At 41.4% G+C, this 21,153-nt stretch overlaps 1 protein-coding gene across 1 annotated transcript; it reads left to right on the top strand.

Annotated features, from left to right (window-relative positions):
• Nucleotides 1-131: 131 nt before the first annotated feature.
• On the top strand, nt 132-20,767 carry LOC135193086 (betaine--homocysteine S-methyltransferase 1). Its single transcript, XM_064176563.1, has 8 exons — nt 132-218; nt 4,336-4,468; nt 8,930-9,048; nt 11,096-11,287; nt 13,318-13,465; nt 14,825-15,007; nt 19,466-19,694; nt 20,239-20,767. The coding sequence occupies exons 1-8, from the start codon at nt 180-182 to the stop codon at nt 20,411-20,413; spliced, it is 1,218 nt and encodes a 405-aa protein (XP_064032633.1). The 5' UTR covers nt 132-179; the 3' UTR covers nt 20,414-20,767.
• The last annotated feature ends 386 nt before the right edge of the window (nt 20,768-21,153 follow it).

The following is a 21,153-nucleotide window of genomic DNA, read 5'->3' as shown; positions in this document are numbered from 1 at the left end:
AGAGCGCCCTGCGGAGTAGGGACTGTGCCAGGCGGGGATGGGCAGGGCTGAGGGCCCTGCCCACCACGGCCCGCCTTCTTCTCGGGCTATAAAAGGGCGGCGTAAGAGCTCTAAGTATCCTGAGCTGGATACCGAGACGTTGGGAAGATCCGGGCAGCCGGCGTCCCTTGGCGAGCAAGATGCTGCCGATCGGGAAGACCACGAAGCAGGGCAAACGGGTAATTCCCCCTCCTCCCTCGTCAGCTCCATCTCGGTCCCCTGCTTCCTGTGGGCTCGCTCAACGCTGTTGGGCTAGAGAGATGCCCTGTGGCAGTTCCCTTCGCCGAGGTGCGGGCACTGCTCCGGCGGGCGCGGGCAGCAGGAGAGAGGCAGCCCCGCGCCGGTGCTGCGGGCAGCGGCAGCGTCGAAGGCGGTTCTGGGACGGGGCCGTTACCCCGCTGCGCCCTGCCGCCTCTCGCGTCTCCTCCAAGTCCTGCCCAGGGACTTCACGGGGAGCTGCTGCTAAATTGGCACGGCTCAGAGAATTTTTGTTCCTCTGAACCCGTAGGCTGGAGCCACCAAATTTCAAAACCACTTTGCTTAACAGTATTTGATGCGCAAACTAAGCAGTGATCACAACACACTAGAACGGTAAATATTTTAAGCATGAACTACCACTGGACAGGATTTCTTACTTCCAACGACCTGCCAGCTCTGTTTGAAATCCCCAAATTAGTTTATGTGACTGTCACGTTCGTAATATGAGCGGTCTCCCATGAGTGCATGGCGCTTGCACCGTCGTTTAGCTACAGAAATATGCTAGTATCAGAAATAATGCTAGTAGAGAAAGTTAGCCAGACACCAATCACGCTGGCTATTGAGGCAATCAAACCAGAGTGTAATCACATGTCCTGTCTTCTGTTCAGAGGGACGCTATTATCGTTGATAGGACATAGTTTTTGTTATTAATTACTATGATCATAACTGTGTTTACTTTTTCGAGATGTGGCATAGAAGTCTAGAGTAAGAGAACAGAAGTGTCCTTCTGGAAATAATAGGAAGAAATCTGTGAGATCTAGGCCTTTCGGGTAAATCAGGCATAAAGGAAGGAGGTGAGGAGGTATTCTGCTTTTTGGGGTTTTGGTGTATGCTCAGAGCACTGACAACTTCAAACTCCTAGCAGAAGATCAGCTTCTCTTGAGGGCTTGGTTAGGATCTTGTTTTGGTACAGTTATTTTCTCTCCGCTGATGAGAGGATAGGACAAAAATAGACCAAGCAAGATTTTTATTTATGTGACAGGTGTTTCAGGGAATATCTTCATACAGACACTTGCACTCTTTCTGTTGATAGATGTATGAACTATGTGGTTCAACTTCATTCATGGTAGCCAAAATAGAGCAGTGAAACCACCCCCTAGGTTAGCTTTTTACAGACACAAGTTCTTCTTATTTCATACCAAATCTGTGCACTACTAGATAGCCTGATAGTACAGTTTTCATCTGGATTACAGATGAGCCACACATACTGCCATAGGTCTCCAGGACAGAACAAACCAATGTTGATGATGAACATAGGCTAACTATATGCTGGTTGACCAGATAGTATTTTATTAATATAGATAAAGTAAAAAGAACATTAAGAGATTATATCAGACCTGTAATAAAGTTTGAAAAACAAAGCTATTTCCATTTTAAGCCAATCTGAACTGTGTTTGTGTTAAGTACTTTGTGATTTATGGTTATTGAATGCTGTGATGCTAGGTTATGCATAACACAATAGATGATCTATTAAGATGCTGCGATCTGTGATATCATGACATATGTTGCTTCTGTGTGTCAAAAGTGATCATGTAAAAAATGCAGGTTAAAAAAAAAAAAACAAACCACTAACTAGAAATGTGAAGGAAAACTGCTGTTAAATCCCAGAAGTGACTTGAAAATCAGTTAGTTGTAGTACATTGAATATAATATCTAAATATGATGTCAACATATATTTATTACATAATGTTTGGTTAACAAGTAACAAATGAGGCTGCTCTACATTCCTCTGCACTTTAAATTTCTGAAGCAGGCTTCGTCTATAGAAGAACCTTTGGAAGGCAGAGGAAGCAGTCACACAAACAGTGATCCCTCGAGTGCCTTTGAGGCATTCTGCTACAGCTGCAAATTAGTTGCAAAACACAGTGTTTACAAAGCCTCCTGACATTTACACTAGAACAGAATTGCCCTGATAGACAGGCATGAGTGGTAAACTCATTGGAAATTACTAAATTTTAGAGACTGAGTATTGGTATTGAGTTTTGCCATGATCATGCTGAAATAAAGATCAGATCTACCATACTTTATTAACATTATAAAGTTAATCAGGTCAATATTTTGGCAAGAATGTGATAGGAGATAGGACATGACGCAGAGACTTCCAAGCAAACACCGATAAAGCTGATATATCTGCATGGCAGATCAGTAGAAGACTTGCCATGTCAGTGCCTGAGCCAAAAATGCTGACCTTCTAGCCAGGCTTCATGGCCTCAAGTAGTCTTACACTGCTATGCTTTGTACTGTAACTGACATACCTGGCACACTGCTCCTTCTTAGAAAGGCATACCTCTGTGTTGCCTAAAAGAGACTGCTGAGGCATCTCAAGTGTTTTTCTTTTCTGGGTGTGTGGTATGTGATAATTGAATGAACACAGAAATTATCACACAAAAAATAACCTACTTAAGGCTGAATCCTGATTGTTAAAACCCACTTCCTCTCAGGGTGAAACCCACACTCAGCTCTATGTCTACAAGGCTTTTCCTTTTCCTTCCCCCTCAAAATTCATCTAGTGTACCATCAAGAAAAGATAGGAGATATGGAGAGAAGTTTTGGTCTTAACCTTTGCTTAAATCTTTTTCTATATTCACTACCTTTGTTAATAGAACGGGTCTGCATCCACCCACTTTTAAGAATAAATAGATTACAACTGCAATTCTATCTGCAAGAAAAAAAAAAAAACACCCCAGTCCTATTTAGTGTAATAGCAAGGGAGAAATTAGAATATACTTTTTAAATGTAAATATAAGGTGCAATCAATATATGTTGTTCTCATGTTTTTTAAGTTTTACCAAAAAGTTACCACTTTTCTTGCAGTGGTGTGACATTGTGATGGTTTGGGTGTTCCCTGCCCCCCCCACACTTTGGAAATCACCCAGACTAGACTCAGCCAGCTCTGGGAATATGAATGAAGCTATTTATTTACAGCTAGCACAATATACAAGCAGATATTTACAGCGTATAGAGTTACAGACAGAAATATACAAGGTAAAAGGTAATACAGAAACACAACTTCCCTCCCAGAAACCTGAGTCCCCAGGAGGGGCTCTCAACTGCCCCTTCACCTTCTCCATACCCCTCTCTATTCTTCCTTGGGACTGGGGTAAGGTTGAGGTTCAGCCAGGGGGTTAGGAAGCAAAGTGGATTAGTCCAAAATAGAGGGTGAGGTTAGAGAGCCAGCAGCCCAAGCAGGAGCGAGAACTACTTTATCTATGTTTTGCTTTTATTCTTATACATCTCAGCAAGCCCATGTGCAAAGTAGACATCACCATTGTTTTCCTTTCACTGCTTGTAATCTAGTTCTTCTCACCAAAACATTCTAGCTAGCTTCCAACTAGCGCAGACATTCAAGGCAGATGCAAGGTTAATGCTGGGGCGCTGTAATGTCTGTAATTTGGCATTTTAAGAGTATTTAAGGGTTGTACGAAACAAATAGGATTTTCTCTCATTTTGGAAGTCAAGAGAAGCAAACCCAGGCCAGTAAAAAAGTCGGTCAGAAAATGGACTCCAGTATTTCGAGATGTATCTTTTCTTGGAAGGAAAATGTTACATACTTACTTGTTTGTGATGCCTGTTGTGCCATCTTGGGTTACCACCTGCTTGTGCTGAGGCTCTGTCAAGATTGCATCTGCAACTGAAGAGCAAACAAGCTAATAAAGAGGTCAGCAGTACTAGGGTTTCATTTAAAGAAGTTTCTCATTTATTTTACAGGAGCATTTGAGGTAGTGTTTTACCTTCATAGCAATGGAATTGGACTATTCTAGTTCTGGGAACTGTATCACAAGTATGATAAAACTGATTAATGAAAAGTGTTATCTAGCTTACATGAACATATTAAAGCTTTATATTGCAAAGTCAATCATCTGCTGTTAATCAAAGAGAATTTCAAGAAGATTTATTACTTACTATGGCTGAAGTGGCTCTCGTAGCCCACAAATATTTGTCTTATTTGCAAATACAGGAAATCATGGCAATAAAGGCAAAGGAGGACAACAAAAGTAAAGAACTGCAATTATTAACCTTTCTTTCTGTTTTCTTCAGGGTATCTTGGAGCGCTTAGACTCTGGAGAAATTGTGATTGGAGATGGAGGCTTTGTCTTTGCTCTTGAAAAGAGGGGATATGTAAAGGCTGGGCCTTGGACTCCTGAAGCAACAGTAGAGCATCCAGAAGCAGGTCAGTTTTACTGGTAAAAGGTAATCCTGTTGTGAAAATAAATGTGGTTGGCTAAATAATAAATATATAGGAAGCTGTAGTAGATTCCTTGATGCTGTAGAACTACACTGTAAAGAACAGTCTAAGAACCTATGGAACAGATGCTTATCATACCACTTTTTCTCGCTCTTACACTGGCCAAGTACTGTCTGGGTAAGAGTAGTGCAAACACAATGACACCTGTCCAGAATGCTTTCCTAATTTCAGTCACATGCAGTCCAGGGAGTTTTTGACATTGATATCCTTGGATTTAATAACATTCAGTGATTTCTCACTCATAAACATGTCTAGTCTGTCCCTAAGCTGATATAAAGTTTAGGAATTAAAGCATTTTGTGGAAAAAAAAGCTGCAGTTAACTATCCATTTTGTTGTATTCTGGTCATTCTAGAACTTTTGCTATAGAACCTTTATATTGTTATAAATCAATATAGTTTGCTCATTAATTATTTCAGGAAAATAGAGAGTTTAAATAAACAATGGAATGGAAGAGGAGGATTTATTGTATCTGGTTCCACTGTGAAACAGGGAATGACAAATCTCATAAAAACCTAAGAATTGCAATAAAAAAATTAATGGACTAACTCTCTTAAAGTGGACAAAGACAAAAGGAGCAACCATTCCATGCCTTCCGGCATAATGATCGTAGCGTTTAGCATACAGAGTGCAAATGAGATACTTTTATCTATTTATGTGTGCTTCATTACAAGAAAGCATTTGCCATAATTATAAGATGTGCTGTTAATCCCAAAAAAAACAATGCAGAACATCCTGGAGAAACATAATGCATTTGATCTGTTTTAGGTGTCTGTCCTTCCAAATTAATCTTCTTCCTTTATACAGAGGAGGCAGAGAGATCTCTGTGTACATCGCTTTGAACACTTCGTTTATATGTCCTAATCCTTCTCAGCCTTCAAGTGTCACTTTATGTGTAGATGGCTAACTTAGGGTCATGGACAGCCTTAGATAACGCAGAGCTCCAGCAAAGGTTTAAAGGGTGATGAGCCAATTTCTTAACTCTTGTCTCCCTAAAAGACATCACATCATCTCTCTGTTTCTCTCCACTCTACATTTACCTGCTACTACATATTTCACCTTGCAAATCATAGCACTTATTCCATACTCTTTATTCACACCTCAAAAGCTCTTGACCTGCTCCCCTTGTGCTTTTGGGAAGTGCAGGTCTCATTTTGGGGGGATGTTAGACAGAGGCAATTGCAGATGGTTTAAACTGGCTAAATGGGTGCACAGGTTTGCTCTAAAGATGTGAGTAGTAGTCATCAGTTAGAATACAACTTTCTAAGCATTGCTATTGATTTGCTATAATGTTATTGTTCATGTCTGTAACATAGGTAAAAGGTTTTGGTATTTCTCTTAAACTATTTATAAATGCACTCTTCAGTGGTAATGTGTTCACTTACTTTTGTACACTGTGCTACCTCCTCTCTGTTACTGCTCTTCGCTCCTGTGTGCTCAGGGACTCTGTTGCTTTGAAAAAAGGTGAAAAGACCAGAAGAAGAAATAGTCTGAGCCAGTGGTGTGAAAACCATTCAACTACCGGACCTCCTTGTCCTTGTAAGGAAGAAGGGAAAATGAGAGAGGTTCTGAGAATTCCAGCTAGGAATTTAGAGAGGAAAAGAAAAAGGGAAAAGTGAGTTCAAGACTGTTATTTCCATTACAGGAGAAGTTTTGCTAGACTGACAAGTTTAAAAATAAGATCTAAGTATTTCTTCTGAGTCAGATCAATGTTGCTCAATAGTGAGCAGTATGCATAGGCATTTATTGCCCACCTCTCCTGTTAGTTTAATCTGTGTCTTTTGTTAAATGTCTAGCTCATGGCAGATTGAAATGAAATTCATCATTATGCATCTGACACATAAAATGTATCTAACCATTAATAATTGTTTAGCCCTATGTGTGGCTGTTATGGTGGAGAAAAACACGAGTGAAATGTTTGAAGTCACACCAAAGTTAAATTACAGGGTGAATTGGGTTCTTGATAGTGCAATCTGCCATGGGCTTGATAACAGTAACAGGGTATTGTATTAAAAACAGTTTGCCTGGAGTTGAATGAGATTCAGGATGATAAAACATCATTCTTTCCCTGAAAATGGAGACTCATTCAAGAGTTTACTGTTCACCTATCTGATAGTTTGGAATATGAAGTTCTGTATTCATGTATGTTTGGTTGTTTCATTTGCTTACCTATGATGCTATCCTTTGTCTCAGAAGGAGACAGATAACCATAGGAGCGAGATAACCATATTTAAAGATCACTAACCACAGTGGTAAACAAATCTAGTTTATTATGGGAATGTCATAGAGCATTTGTGAAAATATTTGTAGATTCCTTTTCCCATTTCCTGCCTAGTTTTCATTAATGATTTTTCATGAAAGACAATAGATAAACAAGCTACAGAACACTAGACACATACAGAGACAGCCCTTTTAGTTGGATCAATACCCTATTTCGGTTCAGTAGGAAAAAGAATATTCCCTGCACTCAGAATGTTTGGACTCTGAGTAAAGGTTTTAAGACTGAAATTTGACCCAGGTAGTTCAGGCATATTTCCAGGGGCTTTTTGAACTGTAGTTCTGCTGTAATCCGTGTTCCTGGATAAGCCTTTGTGACTGCTGGGAGAAGAAGCATTGTGTTAAATTGTGTGGTTACCCAGGGCTGTAATTAGAAATGGAGTAAGATACTAGTAGAGAAAAGCAAGTGACAATACACTGTTACTTCAAGGAAAATAGAAATGCTTGTGTGTACTCAGATTGACTTGAGCAATTCACACTGCCAGCCGACCTTCTCCAGCATAGAAGACCGTCTCTTGCAGCTGAAGAAAGTGACATTAGTCTCATGACACCTTTATAGGCTTTCCGAATGACACAGGTTGTCTGCAGACAATGAGGTGTGATAAGTATTTCCAGGGATAAGGCCTCAGCTACCTCCTTGGGCAACTTGCTCCTGTGTTCCACTACCCTCATGGTAAAGAACCTGTTCCCAAAATCCAATCTAAATCTGCTGTTCTGTAGTTTGAAACCATTACCCTTCATCCTATCACTACAAGCCCTTGTAAATAGTCTCTCTTCATCATTCTTGGAGGTCCCACTCAGGTACTGGAAGGTCCTTATTATGTCTCTGTGGGGCCTTTTGTTTCTGCTGTGGCTACTGCAGGGTACTGCTTACAACAATGAAGTAAAAGCTACCATTACAGACCCTTCCAAAGTCCTAATATAAGGAAATTATCCATCAAAATATTTCCAACTTTTTCTTTAAAACAGTGTTGACACTGCAGTAAAATCATCATATGCTGACTTCTAAGAAGAATTAAGTTTGTGTTACAAATCACTCTTCTGGAGCAAGCTATCACTTTTTAATTAAGAGATGCATTTAGAATTGTAGAATGGTTTAGGTTGGAAGGGACCTTAAAGGTCATCTAGTTCCAACCCCCCCACCATAGGCAGGGACACTTCCCGCTAGAACGGGTTGCTCGTGGCCTCATCCAACCTGGCCTTGAACATCTTCAGGGAGAGAGCATCCAAAAGCTCCCTGGGCAACCTGTTCCAGTATTTCACCACCCTCACTATAAAGAACTTCTTCCTAACATCCAGTGTAAATCTCCCTTCTTCCAGTTTAAACCCATTACTTCTCATCCTGTCATTACAAGACCTTGTAAATAGTCCCTCCCTGGCCCTCCTATGGGCCCCCTTCAGAAACTGGAAGGCCACTATAACATCTCTTTGAAGCCTTCTCCTCTCCAGGCTGAAAAGCCCCAACTCTCATAGGCTGTCTGCATAGGAGAGGTGCTCCAGCCCTCTGATCACCTTCATGGCTCTTCTCTGGACTTGCTCCAACAGTTCGATGTCCTTCTAGTGTTGAGGGCTCCAGAACTGCACACAGTACTCCAGATGAGGTCTGATGAGAGCAGAGTAAAGGGGGAGAATCTCCTCCCTTGCCCTGCTGGCCACACCTCTCTTGATGTAGCCCAGCAGACGGTTGCTGTCTGGTCTGCATGTGCGCACTGCTGGCTCATGTTGAGCTTTTCATCAACCCAGACCCCCTGGTCCTTTTCCTTCCTAAACCACTCTGAAGCTACATAAAATGAAGCTAGGAGGTCTGAAGCGAGAAGAAGACAGGGAGGGTGGCATGAAATACTGAATGTACTGAAACGAAATGGAAATCATTCGTCATTCTTAGCAAAGTGTACTCAAGGAGAAGGTTTTCTTCTCACTCTCAGAATATTAGGTAGGAAAAAATTCTATGCAGACTGGAGCATGTACTTCTACTCTCTCAAAGTGGCTCTTCAAGTAAACACAGTATCATTTATTTTACAGTAATGTTACTTCAATAAGCATTTTCTGTTCCACTAACAACAGCAAAGACTGTACCAACCACCTCTTGTTTGCCTCTTAATTCTTTGCAGTTCGTCAGCTTCACCGGGAATTCCTTAGAGCTGGATCCGATGTTCTGCAGACATTCACCTTTTACGCCAGTGAGGACAAACTAGAGAACAGGGGCAATTATGTAGCTGAGAAATTAACTGTGAGTAAAACTCTGTTTTGGTGGAGACATGAAACAAGTGGCTTAATTGCCAGAGGTTTAGTAGAGAGATTATTGAGTACTTTTTGTTGTAATACTTTTGGCTATACTTGAGATCCAAAGAATAAAACGATGCCATTTCAGAATTTGGGATAGCAAGAAAGAGAAGGTTAAAGGTTAAAAAAAATAACAAAACAGGGCAAGAATGAAGAGAAGAGAGGGGACACCTACACTGTGTTTTCCCCATCTCAGTTTACTGGAGTTTTTATACAAGAAGTATAGGGAGGAGTGAATGCACAGACAGAAAAATCACTGGGAGGGAAAAGCCCTTTAAATTTTGGAGAAACAAATTAACTGCAGAAAATGGTGAAGAATGCTAGTGAATTATCAGTGGCTAGTGAGAATCAGATTTTTTTTAGAAACACGTCTTTCATAAAGTAACAACTGAAAAATCCAAGGTATGCAACGTGGTCAATATTCCTCCTTCTGTGTAAGTTGGTGTTTTCTTACCCCCTACACAAAGGAGCTGTAGAGCCTGGGCATGTTCATGAGTTCTCAACTCTACTGGGACCTCTGGCACAAAAATTTCTAGATGGTTCCTCTGACACTAGATGATGTGCCATTGAATGTTTTCTTTGGTCCTACTGTCTATTTCAGCCTCTGCAGAACAGAAAAAAAATCTCTAGGGGGATGGAAGGAATATCTTTGTGTTTGTGGAGATATTCCAAGTCAGAAGAATCTGGATACTAAAGGAAACACTTGAAGCTTAAATATGAGTTCATACCAAAATGCCAAATATATCTGAATTGCTGTACCTTTACACTGGCCAAGAGAGCCAATAGCATCCTGGGGTGCATCAGGAAAAGTATGGCCAGCAAGTCTAGGGAGGTGCTTCTCCCCCTCTACTCTGCCCTGGTGAAACCACACCCGGAATGCTGTGTCCAGTTTTAGGCTCCCCAGTTCAAGAGAGACAGGGACCTGCTGGAAAAAGTCCAGCAGAGACCCACAAGGATGACTGTGGAATTTGAGCATCTCCCCCACAAAGAGAGATTGAGAAACCTGGGGCTGTTTAGCCTGGAGAAGAGAAGACTGAGAGGAGATCTGACCAATGTATACAAATATCTGAGAGGTGGGTGTCAAGTGGATGGCAGCAATCTTGTTTTGCTGGTCAAAGAAGCAGTAAGACAAGAAGCAATGACTAAAAGTTTCACCTCAACACGAGGAGAAACTTCTCCACAGTGAGGGTGACAGAGCACTGGAACAGGCTGCCCACAGAGGTGGTGGAGTCTCCTTCTCTGGAGACTTTCAGAACGCTCCTGGATGTGTTCATGTACAAACTACCCTAGGGGATCCTGCCTTGGCAGGGAGGTGGGACTGGATGTTCTCTGGAGGTCCCTTCCATAGAATCAAGCAGGTTGGAGGAGACCTCCAAGATCATCCAGTCCAACCTATCCCCCAGCCCTATCCAGTCAACTAGACCATGGCACTAAGTGCCTCATCCAGGCTTTTCTTGAACACCTCCAGGGATGGTGATTCCACCACCTCCCTGGGCAGCCCATTCCAATGGCAAATCACTTTTTCAGAAAGAATGAAAAAATCAGTTGCACTGACTATTTATTTTGTTCTCTACCCACAAAATGACAGATAAAAGCATACACTTAATCACAACAAACTCAGTTTCTAAGGAGCAAATAAAATTCCACTTTTTATAGACTATTAAGAGATGTTAAAGGTAATATGGCTTTGTAGTATTTGACAATAGGATGACTTAGAAGTGGGAAGAAATTTATTTCCCAATGTTTGGGTTTTTTTGGGGGGAGGGGAGGGTTGTTGGTGGTGCTTTCTTGTTTTGGTTGTTTTGCTTTTTTTTTTTTTGTTGTTGTTGTTTTTTTAACACACTGCTCTTCTTAATCAATACTATGTTAAAAAAATAATTTAAATTATAAAAGAATAGGAGGAAGACATGATGCCTGCTGTCTGGTTTTGTAGTTTTTACACTCTGAAATTGTGCATATCTCTGACCAGGTAAAACTGATCTATATTTATACAGTGTCAGAAAGTGAATGAAGCTGCTTGTGATATTGCAAGAGAAGTGGCTAATGAAGGAGATGCTTTAGTGGCTGGAGGAGTCAGCCAAACACCATCATACTTAAGCTGCAAGGATAAAGCAGAGGTTAAAGCAGTCTTCAGAAAACAGTTAGATGTCTTCATGAAGAAGAACGTGGACTTCCTAATTGCAGAGGTAGGTACATAAAGAAAGTACATGCCCTTCAACTTGAACAGTGTGATTTTAAAATGTTAGGGGAAAGCTAGACATCTTATGTTATGCTTTTATGTGAGCAGTATTGGGTGTTTTTCTAAATACACAGCAGCATATGCAAGCATCCTACAACAGGACACTTAAACCAAATTTTCTACATTGCTCAAGTCACACTCTGTGCTGGTACAAAGAGGATACATGATTTTGATCTTGACTAGTTCAGATTTCTTCCCAGATACAATAAGCAATCAATGTAAGATGACTTTCATAGATTAAAATAGTTATTTGGATATAGAATCATAGAATCAACCAGGTTGGAAGAGACCTCCAAGATCATCCAGTCCAACCTATCACCCAGCCCTATCCAATCAACTAGACCATGGCACTGAGTGCCTCATCCAGGCTTTTCTTGAAGACCCCCAGGGACGGTGCCTCCACCACCTCCCTGGGCAGCCCATTCCAATGGCAAATCACTCTCTCTGTGAAGAACTTCTTCCTAACATCCAGCCTATACCTACCCTGGCACAACTTGAGACTGTGTCCCCTTGTTCTATTGCTGGTTGCCTGGGAGAAGAGGCCACCCCCCACCTGGCTACAATGTCCCTTCAGGTAGTTGTAGACAGTAATAAGATCACCCCTGAGCCTCTTCTTCTCCAGGCTAAACAGGCCCAGCCCCCTCAACCTCTCCTCATAAGATTTGTGCTCCAGGCCCCTCACCAGCTTTGTTGCCCTTCTCTGGACATGTTCCAGCACCTCAACATCCTTCTTGAATTGAGGGGCCCAGAACTGGACACAGTACTCAAGGTGTGGCCTGACCAGTGTTGAGTACAGGGGCAGAATAACCTCCCTTGTCCTACTGGCCACACTGTTCCTGAGGCAGGCCAGGATGCCATTGGCTCTCTTGGCCACCTGGGCACACTGCTGGCTCATCTTCAGCCTACTCTCTATCAGTACCCCCAGGTCCCTTTCCTCCTGGCTGCTCTCCAGCCACTCAGTCCCCAGCCTATAGTGCTGCTTGGGGTTATTATGGCCAAAGTGCAGAACCCTGCACTTGGCCTTCTTCAATCTCATCCCATTGGCCTCTGCCCACCTGTTCAGCCTGTCCAGGTCCCTCTGCAGGGCTCTCCTACCTTCCAACAGGTCCACACCTGCTCCTAGCTTCGTGTCATCTGCAAACTTACTGATGCTGGACTCAATCCCCTCGTCCAGGTCATCAATAAAGATATAAATCCCCGATCAACCTCCTGCATAGGCATTCTTATTCTGAAACAACAGTATCATTTCTATTTGGTTTTACTTACTGACTTACTGACTTCTAGAGTCAGTGAACTCAATGGAATTCTACCAGTGTGTCTTGGTTCTAGTTTAAATTTCCCAGAGACTCAAATATAGTTAACAGAACCAATAATACTTTATAGGATTCCTTTCCCTCTCCACCCCTTTTTTCAAAGAATAGGAATTTGACATGGAGAGTAAAAGGTAAAGCACACCCAAACAAAGAGTCTCACTTCTATTTGGAAGTTAAAAGAGAAAACTTAAACAATAAATAAAAGGTATTTGAGGTAGGGGAGTTACAAAGAGGTAAAGGGAAAGGAAAACAACATACTATATATATATATACACAACCAGATTGATGGCAATGGGCTTGTCCACCCTCATGGACTGATGGCCACACGGTAAAACAAAGAGCAGCAGGAACAGGTGGGTGATGCTGTCAAGCAGGGAGCCAGGGCAAGAGGGAACAAAACAGGCAGTTCCTCTGTTTTTATAGGGGCTAGACAGGAAGTGGGAGTGGGCTAACCACTGCACCTGGAGTAGGGCTCGGACCCACCCCTGGGGAGGAGTCAGGAGGACCTGGAGCCTGGGTCAAGACCACTCCCCCAGGAGGATTAACCCTTTACACATTGTGGAACAGAAAATTAGTCATATTGCTGGTGAATTTGGCGTCTGGGTTAATGTGTTTTAGTCTCATGCAGATGAGGACTAAGTAGCCGAGTTGTAATTTCTTTCAGTATTTTGAACATGTGGAAGAGGCTGTCTGGGCAGTTGAAGTCCTAAAAGAATCTGGAAAACCAGTTGCAGCTACAATGTGCATTGGTCCAGAAGGAGATATGCATGGTGTCCCCCCTGGACAATGTGCTGTCCAACTCGTAAAGGCTGGTAAGAATATATTTTAATATGCCCTTTAAAAGGTTGAATCAAAGTGAAGTCATTAAATATTGAGATAAATAGGTATCTCAATTATATCTGATAAAACTTTTGACCTTATAAAAAAGTTTTTTATCTGTACTTTACTAGAGCAGTCTTAAAAAGAACATACGAAAATGCTGCTCTGAAATCCTTGTTGAGCAAGATGGTATTGACAACAGTAGCAACAGGCAGCTGATAATGAATAGAACAAAACCATAAACCTACTCAAATTTGGTTTCAGAGCCAACCCCAGATTCTGAAGACATAATCAGAATTCAAAGTCACTGTGGTAGTTTGAGCTTAGCTAGAATGTTTTGGTGTGAAGAACTAGATTACAGGCTGTGGAAGAGAAACAAGGGTCATGTCTACTTCACTCACAGGCCTGCTGAGATGTATAAGAACAAGAATTCAAATGTAGATAAAGGAGTTGCACTTCTGCTTGGGAGCTCTGGGATGTATTTCTCTCTCTAGCCTCTCTGCCATCTCTCTGATTAATCCACTTTGCTTCCTAACCCCCTGGCCAAACCTCCATTCTTCCTTGGGACTGAGGTAAGGTTGAGAGGTGTGGGAGAAGGTGGAAGGGCAGTTGGGAGCCCCTCCTGGGCACTCAGGTTTCTGAGAGGGGAGTTGTGTTTCTCTATTACCTTATATCTTGTATATTTCTGTATATAACTGTATATACTGTAAATATCTGCTTGTATATTGTGCTAGACTGTAAATAATAAGCTTCATTCAAATTTCCAGAGCCAGCTGGGTGATTTCCAAAGTGTGAGGGAGTGGGTAACACCCAAACCATCACAGTCACCTTCAATTATCTGTTCATGCTTTTAGAATTCTATGGAGCACAGTTCAAACACAGGATGCAAGAATGAGAGGATGAAAAATTAAGCTTTCTGCCTATCAAAAGGCTGTGTTTTCTGCAGGACAAAGGGAAGGGCAAAAGAAATTATCAGGAGCATGGTGAAAGTCACACATGGTGTTGTTATATCTGTTCTGAACAACTTTTTCCTGTGGAGTTAGAACTGAAATCCAAAATCAGAAGCTGTGTTAGAAACCTGCTAGGTATTGGCATATATGGCTGTAAGTAATTAGATTAAGCACTGATAAAAGCAACTGTATGAGAGTGAGAGTTGTGATTCATTACTATAAGGGAGGTAAAAAGAGTGCAGCTGAGTTATAAATGGAATTCAGAGTTGAGACTGGCTGTTGTCCAGCTGACTTGTTTTCGTAATGCCAGTGAAAGATGGACTGCTCTGATTCTGTGGTGCTGCTGCTGAGAACTTTCACCTCCTGGAGATATGTGACTTGAAGTTATTTTCCTCCTTCTAGGTGCTTCTATTGTTGGAGTCAACTGCCATTTTGATCCAGAGACTTGCCTGAAAACCGTTAAACAGATGAAAGAGGGCTTGCAGGCTGCTAAACTGAAAGCCCACCTGATGTCCCAGCCACTTGCTTTCCATACACCTGATTGTGGAAAGCAAGGCTTTATTGATCTTCCAGAATTTCCCTTTGGTAAGACAAGGGGGGTTGGGGTTTTGTTTGTTTGGGTTGGTTTGTTTGTTTGTTTATTGGTTTTATTGTATGTTCCTTTTTACCTCCAGATTTTAGTGAAGCTCAAATACAGTAAGTCAAAGTCCTGTCTCTCATTATTCATAGAGGGACTGCAGTGCAATGTTGGACTAAAGGTCAACCATATGGAGTATTTCAGTAGCATTTTAGCACTTGACTGACAGTGAAGTTACGATCAAAACAGTTAAAGTGCCACAACCTAAACTCAGTTGAAACATACAGTTCTCTCATGCTGTACCTTGTTCAGGACAACTATGAACAGTCCAAAGAGCAAGCACACTAACAACCTTCCATCATTCTAGGTTGTGATATCTATCCCACAAGTCCTATAATGTTAATCTCTATAGGGATTTAAAGTACAATGAATATGCAGAACTACATAGAGGTGCATGATTATTGCACTCATAATGGTTAGGCCTTGCAAGTATAATTGTAAAGATTAGAGATAAGCCTGAAGAGGGAATATGTTATTTGATGTTGCTGAACAATTGGATCAACAGTTTGGAGATGGAGTCACTATGTGCATGCTCAGGAGAAATTCTACAGTGACAGAAAAATTAAGATGTTCTCTGTATATAATATGCATTTAGGGTTTTTTTTCCCACCGTGAGTGTGGAAAACCACATGCCATTGAGATAAGAGAGAAAAAGTCAGGTTAAATGTTTTCAAATTGGTTAGGAAAATGCTTTTATTTTTAGGTATCATGCATTTTTTTTTTCCAAAATCAGACTCTAAGGTATTAAAACATTACAAACTTCAATTTGTAGCAAAAAGATTTGAAAGGGACATGTGACTTTCATGGAGATTTTTAATTCTCTTTACATAAATGAAGAAGAGAGAATCAAGCATGAGCCCGAGGCATTCATTAAATTATAATAACATGTCTGAGTTCTGAAAATATATTGAGATGTTTGGAAGTGTTAGGAATTAATTTAGCCTGTTCATTCCTTCATATAACTCTTCTAATTGCAGAAGAGGTGCAGCAAGTAATCAAGAGAATTGGAGTAATTTTTTGTTATAGTCCTTGGCTTGTGTACTATAAAGAAATCCTTATGAGATCACAGTATCACAGTATCACAGTACCACAGTATCACCAAGGTTGGAAGAGACCTCACAGATCATCAAGTCCAACCCTTTACCACAGAGCTCAAGGCTAGACCATGGCACCAAGTGCCACATCCAATCTTGCCTTGAACAGCCCCAGGGACGGCGACTCCACCACCTCCCCAGGCAGCCCATTCCAGTGTCCAATGACTCTCTCAGTGAAGAACTTTCTCCTCACCTCGAGCCTAAATTTCCCCTGACGTAGCTTGAGGCTGTGTCCTCTCGTTCTGGCGCTGGCCACCTGAGAGAAGATCACAGCCTTCAGAAATTTTGAGTCAGTTGGAGAAGTCTGATTATGTGAATGCTTTCAATATACAGAAGGAGCAGCTGATCACTTGATGGCAGATGAGCAGTTTGGTAAATCATTGGTAAACTGACCCAGTTAACTCTGTCTTTTGCGGAAAACAATAAGCACAAAATGGTATTTAGCTATGTGAAGTGCACATAACCTCTGTACAGGCTAAGAAGACCTTGGTTTCTGTGAAAGCACTGGCCATGTCGTATTGTCAAACTACAACATCTGGGTGCCAGCAGTATTTACTTATCTGTAGAACTTTTTCTGGGTTTCTGTGTTTTCCTCCCTGTATTAATGCAATTGCTCTGGAATGACAGAGAGATGGCGGAGTCTCCATCTCTGGAGTCATTTAAAACCCACCCAGATGCTGTCCTGTACAACCTGCCCTGACTGAATCTGCTGTGGCAGGGGAATTGGACTAGATGATCTCCAGATGTGCCTTCCAACTCCTATCAGGCTGTGATTCTGTGACACCAGTTAAGCAAGGACAATGTTTTAGAAATAAATGTCCCAGTGTGTCAAAGCACACCCAAATAAGAGTAGATACATAGAGAGACTAAATCCAGGAGTGGGATACAATTTTCTCATAAAAAATTATTAAAACATCAGTGTCTTTTTATTATACGTGTTAGTGTAAGTTATTGAGCTACAGATATTTAATTCTCAATAAAGCCAAAAGACAAGAGTATTGACAAGCATGGAAAACAGAACATTAGTCAGTTTTGGGAAGGGAAAAATCCCACAAGAATTGATCTATGTGGCAATTTCCTGTTATGATATACTGTGTGTTTTTTAACCATAGAATCACAGAATGGCTTGGGATGGAAGGGACCTTAAAGATGGTCTAGTTTCAACTCCCTTACCAGGGGCAGGGCACACCTTCTATTAGATCAAGTTGCTCAAGGCCCCATTCAACTGAAACTTGAACACTTCAGGGAGGGAGCATCCACAACCCCTGCAAACCTGTGCCATTGTCTCACCTCCCTCATCATATTTTTTTTTCCTAATATTTAATCTAAATCTCCTCTCTTTCAGTTTAAAATACTTTGTCCTATCACTGTGCTCTTTTACAAAGAGTCCCTCTTCATCTTTCCTGTATGTCTCCTTTAAGTACTGCAAAGGCATTATGAGATCTCCTGAGCCTTCTCTTCTCTAGGCTAAACAACCACAACTCTCTCAAGCTTTCCTGGTAGGGAAGGAGCTTTAGCTCCTTGACCACCTTTGTGGCCCTCCTCTGGACCCACTCAAGCAGATCAATGTTTTTCTAATGCTGAGGACACAATACTTTAAGTGAGACCTCATGGAACAGAGTAGAGAAGAATCACCTCCCCTGACCTGTTGGCCACACTTTGTTTGATGTAGTCCAGGATGTGATTGGCTTTCTGGGCTGTGAGCACACATTGCTAGCCCATGTTCAGTTTCTCATCCACCAATATTCCCAAGTCCTGCTCTGCAGGGCTGGTCTCAGTCCACTCATCACCCATACTGTATCCATGTTTAGGATTGCCCTGAGTCAGGTGTGGGATGTTGCACTTGTCCCTATTGAACTTTGTGAGGCTCACACAGGCCCATTTCTCCAACCTGTCAAGGTGCTTGTGGATGGCATCCCTTTCCTCCAAACTGTCAACCGCACCACACAGCTTGGTGTCATTGCCCGACCTGCTGAGGGTGCACTCAATCCCCTGTCCATGTCCCTGACAGACATTAAACAACAGACCCATGAGGAATGCCACTTGTCACTGGTCTTCACCCATGTGTTGAGCTGTTGACCATAACTCTTTGAATGCAACCATCCAGTCAATTCCTTATCCACTGAATGGTCCACCCATCAAATTCATGTCTCTTCCTTTTAGAGACAAGGATGTGCAGGACACTATCAAACGATTTGCACAAGCCCCTTTGCCAGTCACTAGGAACCTCACCAGGCTGTCACAGCTTCTCAGATAAGATGAATATTGGCTGGGCAGCCTCATGTGACAAGTCCCTCAGGACCTGTGGGTACATATACTGAGGTCCCATAGGCTATGACAGCATTGGTAATGGAGAAGACAAGGAAACACACTATTCTGTTCCCCTGGAGTTTATTTGCTTATAAAGGTATAACATTCTTTATAAGCTACATTCTTACTGCTCAAAATTTGGTACCAATTTAGCATTACTTTCTTAATGTTACTTTCTACATGGTACAAGGAAACAATGAATTTGTTTCTGTTGCTTTCTCTTGCATCTGCAGGACTCTACACAAGGTTATTTCTATTTAAACAGCACACTTCTGCCTTTTTTCCCTCTGAAGTGTGCTTTTCCTCATTGTTTTCACTTTCTGTTCCTTTCTTTTGACAAGGTCCTCATTTCAGCCCCATTATTCCTTCACTCTGCTCATCACAACCTGCAGCTGGATGAAGGGTTCAAAATAAAGATTGCACTCTGACTTAACGCAGAACTTCCCACGTGGAAGTGGTTTGAGGCAGCATGGTACTTAAGGCTGGGATTATAAACTAATTAGGGTGTGGGCTAAGAAATAGCTGCAGACCCCAGCTGTCAGTGAAATAAATGGCTACCACAAGCTGATAGTGGGGAGAAGTGTAGTAGGCATTCTGAAAGAATAATATGTAGGCTTGTTCCTGGTGCAAGTCGGCTGATTGCTTCCTCTTTCAGAGATGGCAGTACTGTAATTGTATTTCACAGGTACTGGAAATGCAGGTGTAACATTGAAAGTACTTCAATACTGCAGCAAAGTACTCTATCAGAATGGCAAGTATGTGACTTTGGGCATGATCAGTCTCAAAAAACATTGGGTGCTGTTTTATACGCTTACCACAGGCATAATTCAGCAGAGCACGGCAGAATCTCTAAGTTAGACCTGTGAAAGTTTGCATCATTAATTCTTACACAGACAATTAAAACATCTACATGCACGCAACTGCTTAGACAGTGTGACTCCTTACCAAAAGATGTGCTGAAATGGAAGACGGTGGAAAATTACAATACAAATGTCTTTGCAGGTCTGGAGCCAAGAATTGTAACCAGATGGGATATTCAAAAATATGCAAGAGATGCCTATGACTTAGGAATTCGTTACATTGGAGGTTGCTGTGGGTTTGAGCCATATCACATCCGAGCAATAGCTGAGGAGCTGGCTCCTGAAAGAGGATTTTATCCAGAAGCTTCTGAGAAACATGGTAGATGGGGTGAAAGTCTGAGCATGCATACCAAACCCTGGGTTAGAGCAAGGTATGTAGATCTGCCCCAGAACGTGCACCCACATACTTCTTGTGAAGACTGGTCCATGCAGCAGACTGGTTTAACTGATGATGTGAGGTTTAAATACCACTCTAAACATTTCACACGTAAATAATTTTGGAAAAAAAAAAAATTTAAAAAGTAAATAATTTTGAAAAAAAGTAAATCTGATCTAGCAGCACACAGAGGTGTGAATCAGCAGTAGGAGAGCTCCTGAAATTCTTACCCTTCTGTAGCATGAAGATTTGATCTGAATTAATTTCAAAGTAATTGATGAATGTTCAGATCAAAACCTGACAGACTGCTGTTAAAGTTCCTGCACGGGAAGTGGCTTTGCAGTGCTGCTTTCAAGGATAAAAAAGTATTTTTAAAACCATGTAGCATTTCACTGACTGCTTGCATTCATACTTCAGCATCTGAATACAAAGCCAGTCTGTGCAAGTTAGAGGGGCCTTCGCAATGGTCATTTAAGTCGCGTTTCCTTTAGTATCATGAGGTGGTGGCAAAACTTCTGAATTTCCTTTTCTTTCTTTAGGGCAAGAAAAGAATACTGGGAGAATCTGAAGCCTGCTTCAGGCAGGCCATATTGTCCTTCGATGTCAAAGCCAGATGGCTGGGGAGTAACTAAAGGAGGCAAGGATTTGATGCAACAGAAAGAAGCAACAAGTGAACAGCAGATGAAGGAGCTCTTCCAGAAAAAGAAGTTCTAATCTGCTGGAGTTGTATCAATGTTAGAATGATTTATCCACAGACTTTCTCATGCTTCATGAGAAAATCTGTGAAAACCCTGTTGATTTATCAGTTAACATGTAATGAAAGGGACAAAATAGAGAAAAAAAAATGTGATTACAGTTTAAATATTTCAAACTTCAATGATTATTTTTTTCCCTCTGGACAAATAGTTTAGAGAATACACAGACAGAGGAGGTTGGAGTCTCATAACTCAGCTTCTTTTAGCTAAGTGCCATTAATTGAACCAGCACAGAAATACATGGAAAGTACCTATTGGCGCAATGGATCTGTAATAAGAGAAAGAGCCACCTATAAATACATTATCAACAGCCTTCCACTCCTGAATCTGTTTTCATTTGGGGATTATGTAGGAGCTTCCTCAGACCTCATTATTTGTTGAGGATTGCTTCATGGACATGCAAGCTGCTTTGGAAACACAATTATCTACAGTCACTTTATTGACTTAAAGACAGCAAACTAGAAAATACATCCTTAGAACTAGAATCAAGAGATAAGGAGAATGAGATCATGGCAGATATTTCTTACATGCAGGAGAAAAGTTCAGTGAACTTTAAGGAAAAAAATATGACTGTTAAGTAACTCGCTTTTCTTTTTGTGTGTGTGTGTCAAGATACCATGTACACAAAAATTACTCCCCTGGAGACTTAAGAAATTATTCTGAAATTAAAAAACAAACAAACAAAAGAACCAAATAAAT

This window comes from Pogoniulus pusillus, chromosome Z (assembly GCF_015220805.1).
Source record: "Pogoniulus pusillus isolate bPogPus1 chromosome Z, bPogPus1.pri, whole genome shotgun sequence".
NCBI lineage: Eukaryota > Metazoa > Chordata > Aves > Piciformes > Lybiidae > Pogoniulus > Pogoniulus pusillus.
Note: the sequence above shows the minus strand (reverse complement) of the source record. Positions and strands in the feature narration are given on the sequence as shown.

What these genes read in the sequence shown, in the direction of transcription:
- LOC135193086 (XM_064176563.1), top strand. Translation starts at nt 180, where the DNA reads ATGCTGCCGATCGGGAAGACCACGAAGCAGGGCAAACGG. An exon ending in CCACGAAGCAGGGCAAACGG is followed by an intron (nt 219 to 4,335) that starts GTAATTCCCCCT and finishes TGTTTTCTTCAG; the next exon opens with GGTATCTTGGAGCGCTTAGA. An exon ending in AAACCCTGGGTTAGAGCAAG is followed by an intron (nt 19,695 to 20,238) that starts GTATGTAGATCT and finishes TTCTTTCTTTAG; the next exon opens with GGCAAGAAAAGAATACTGGG.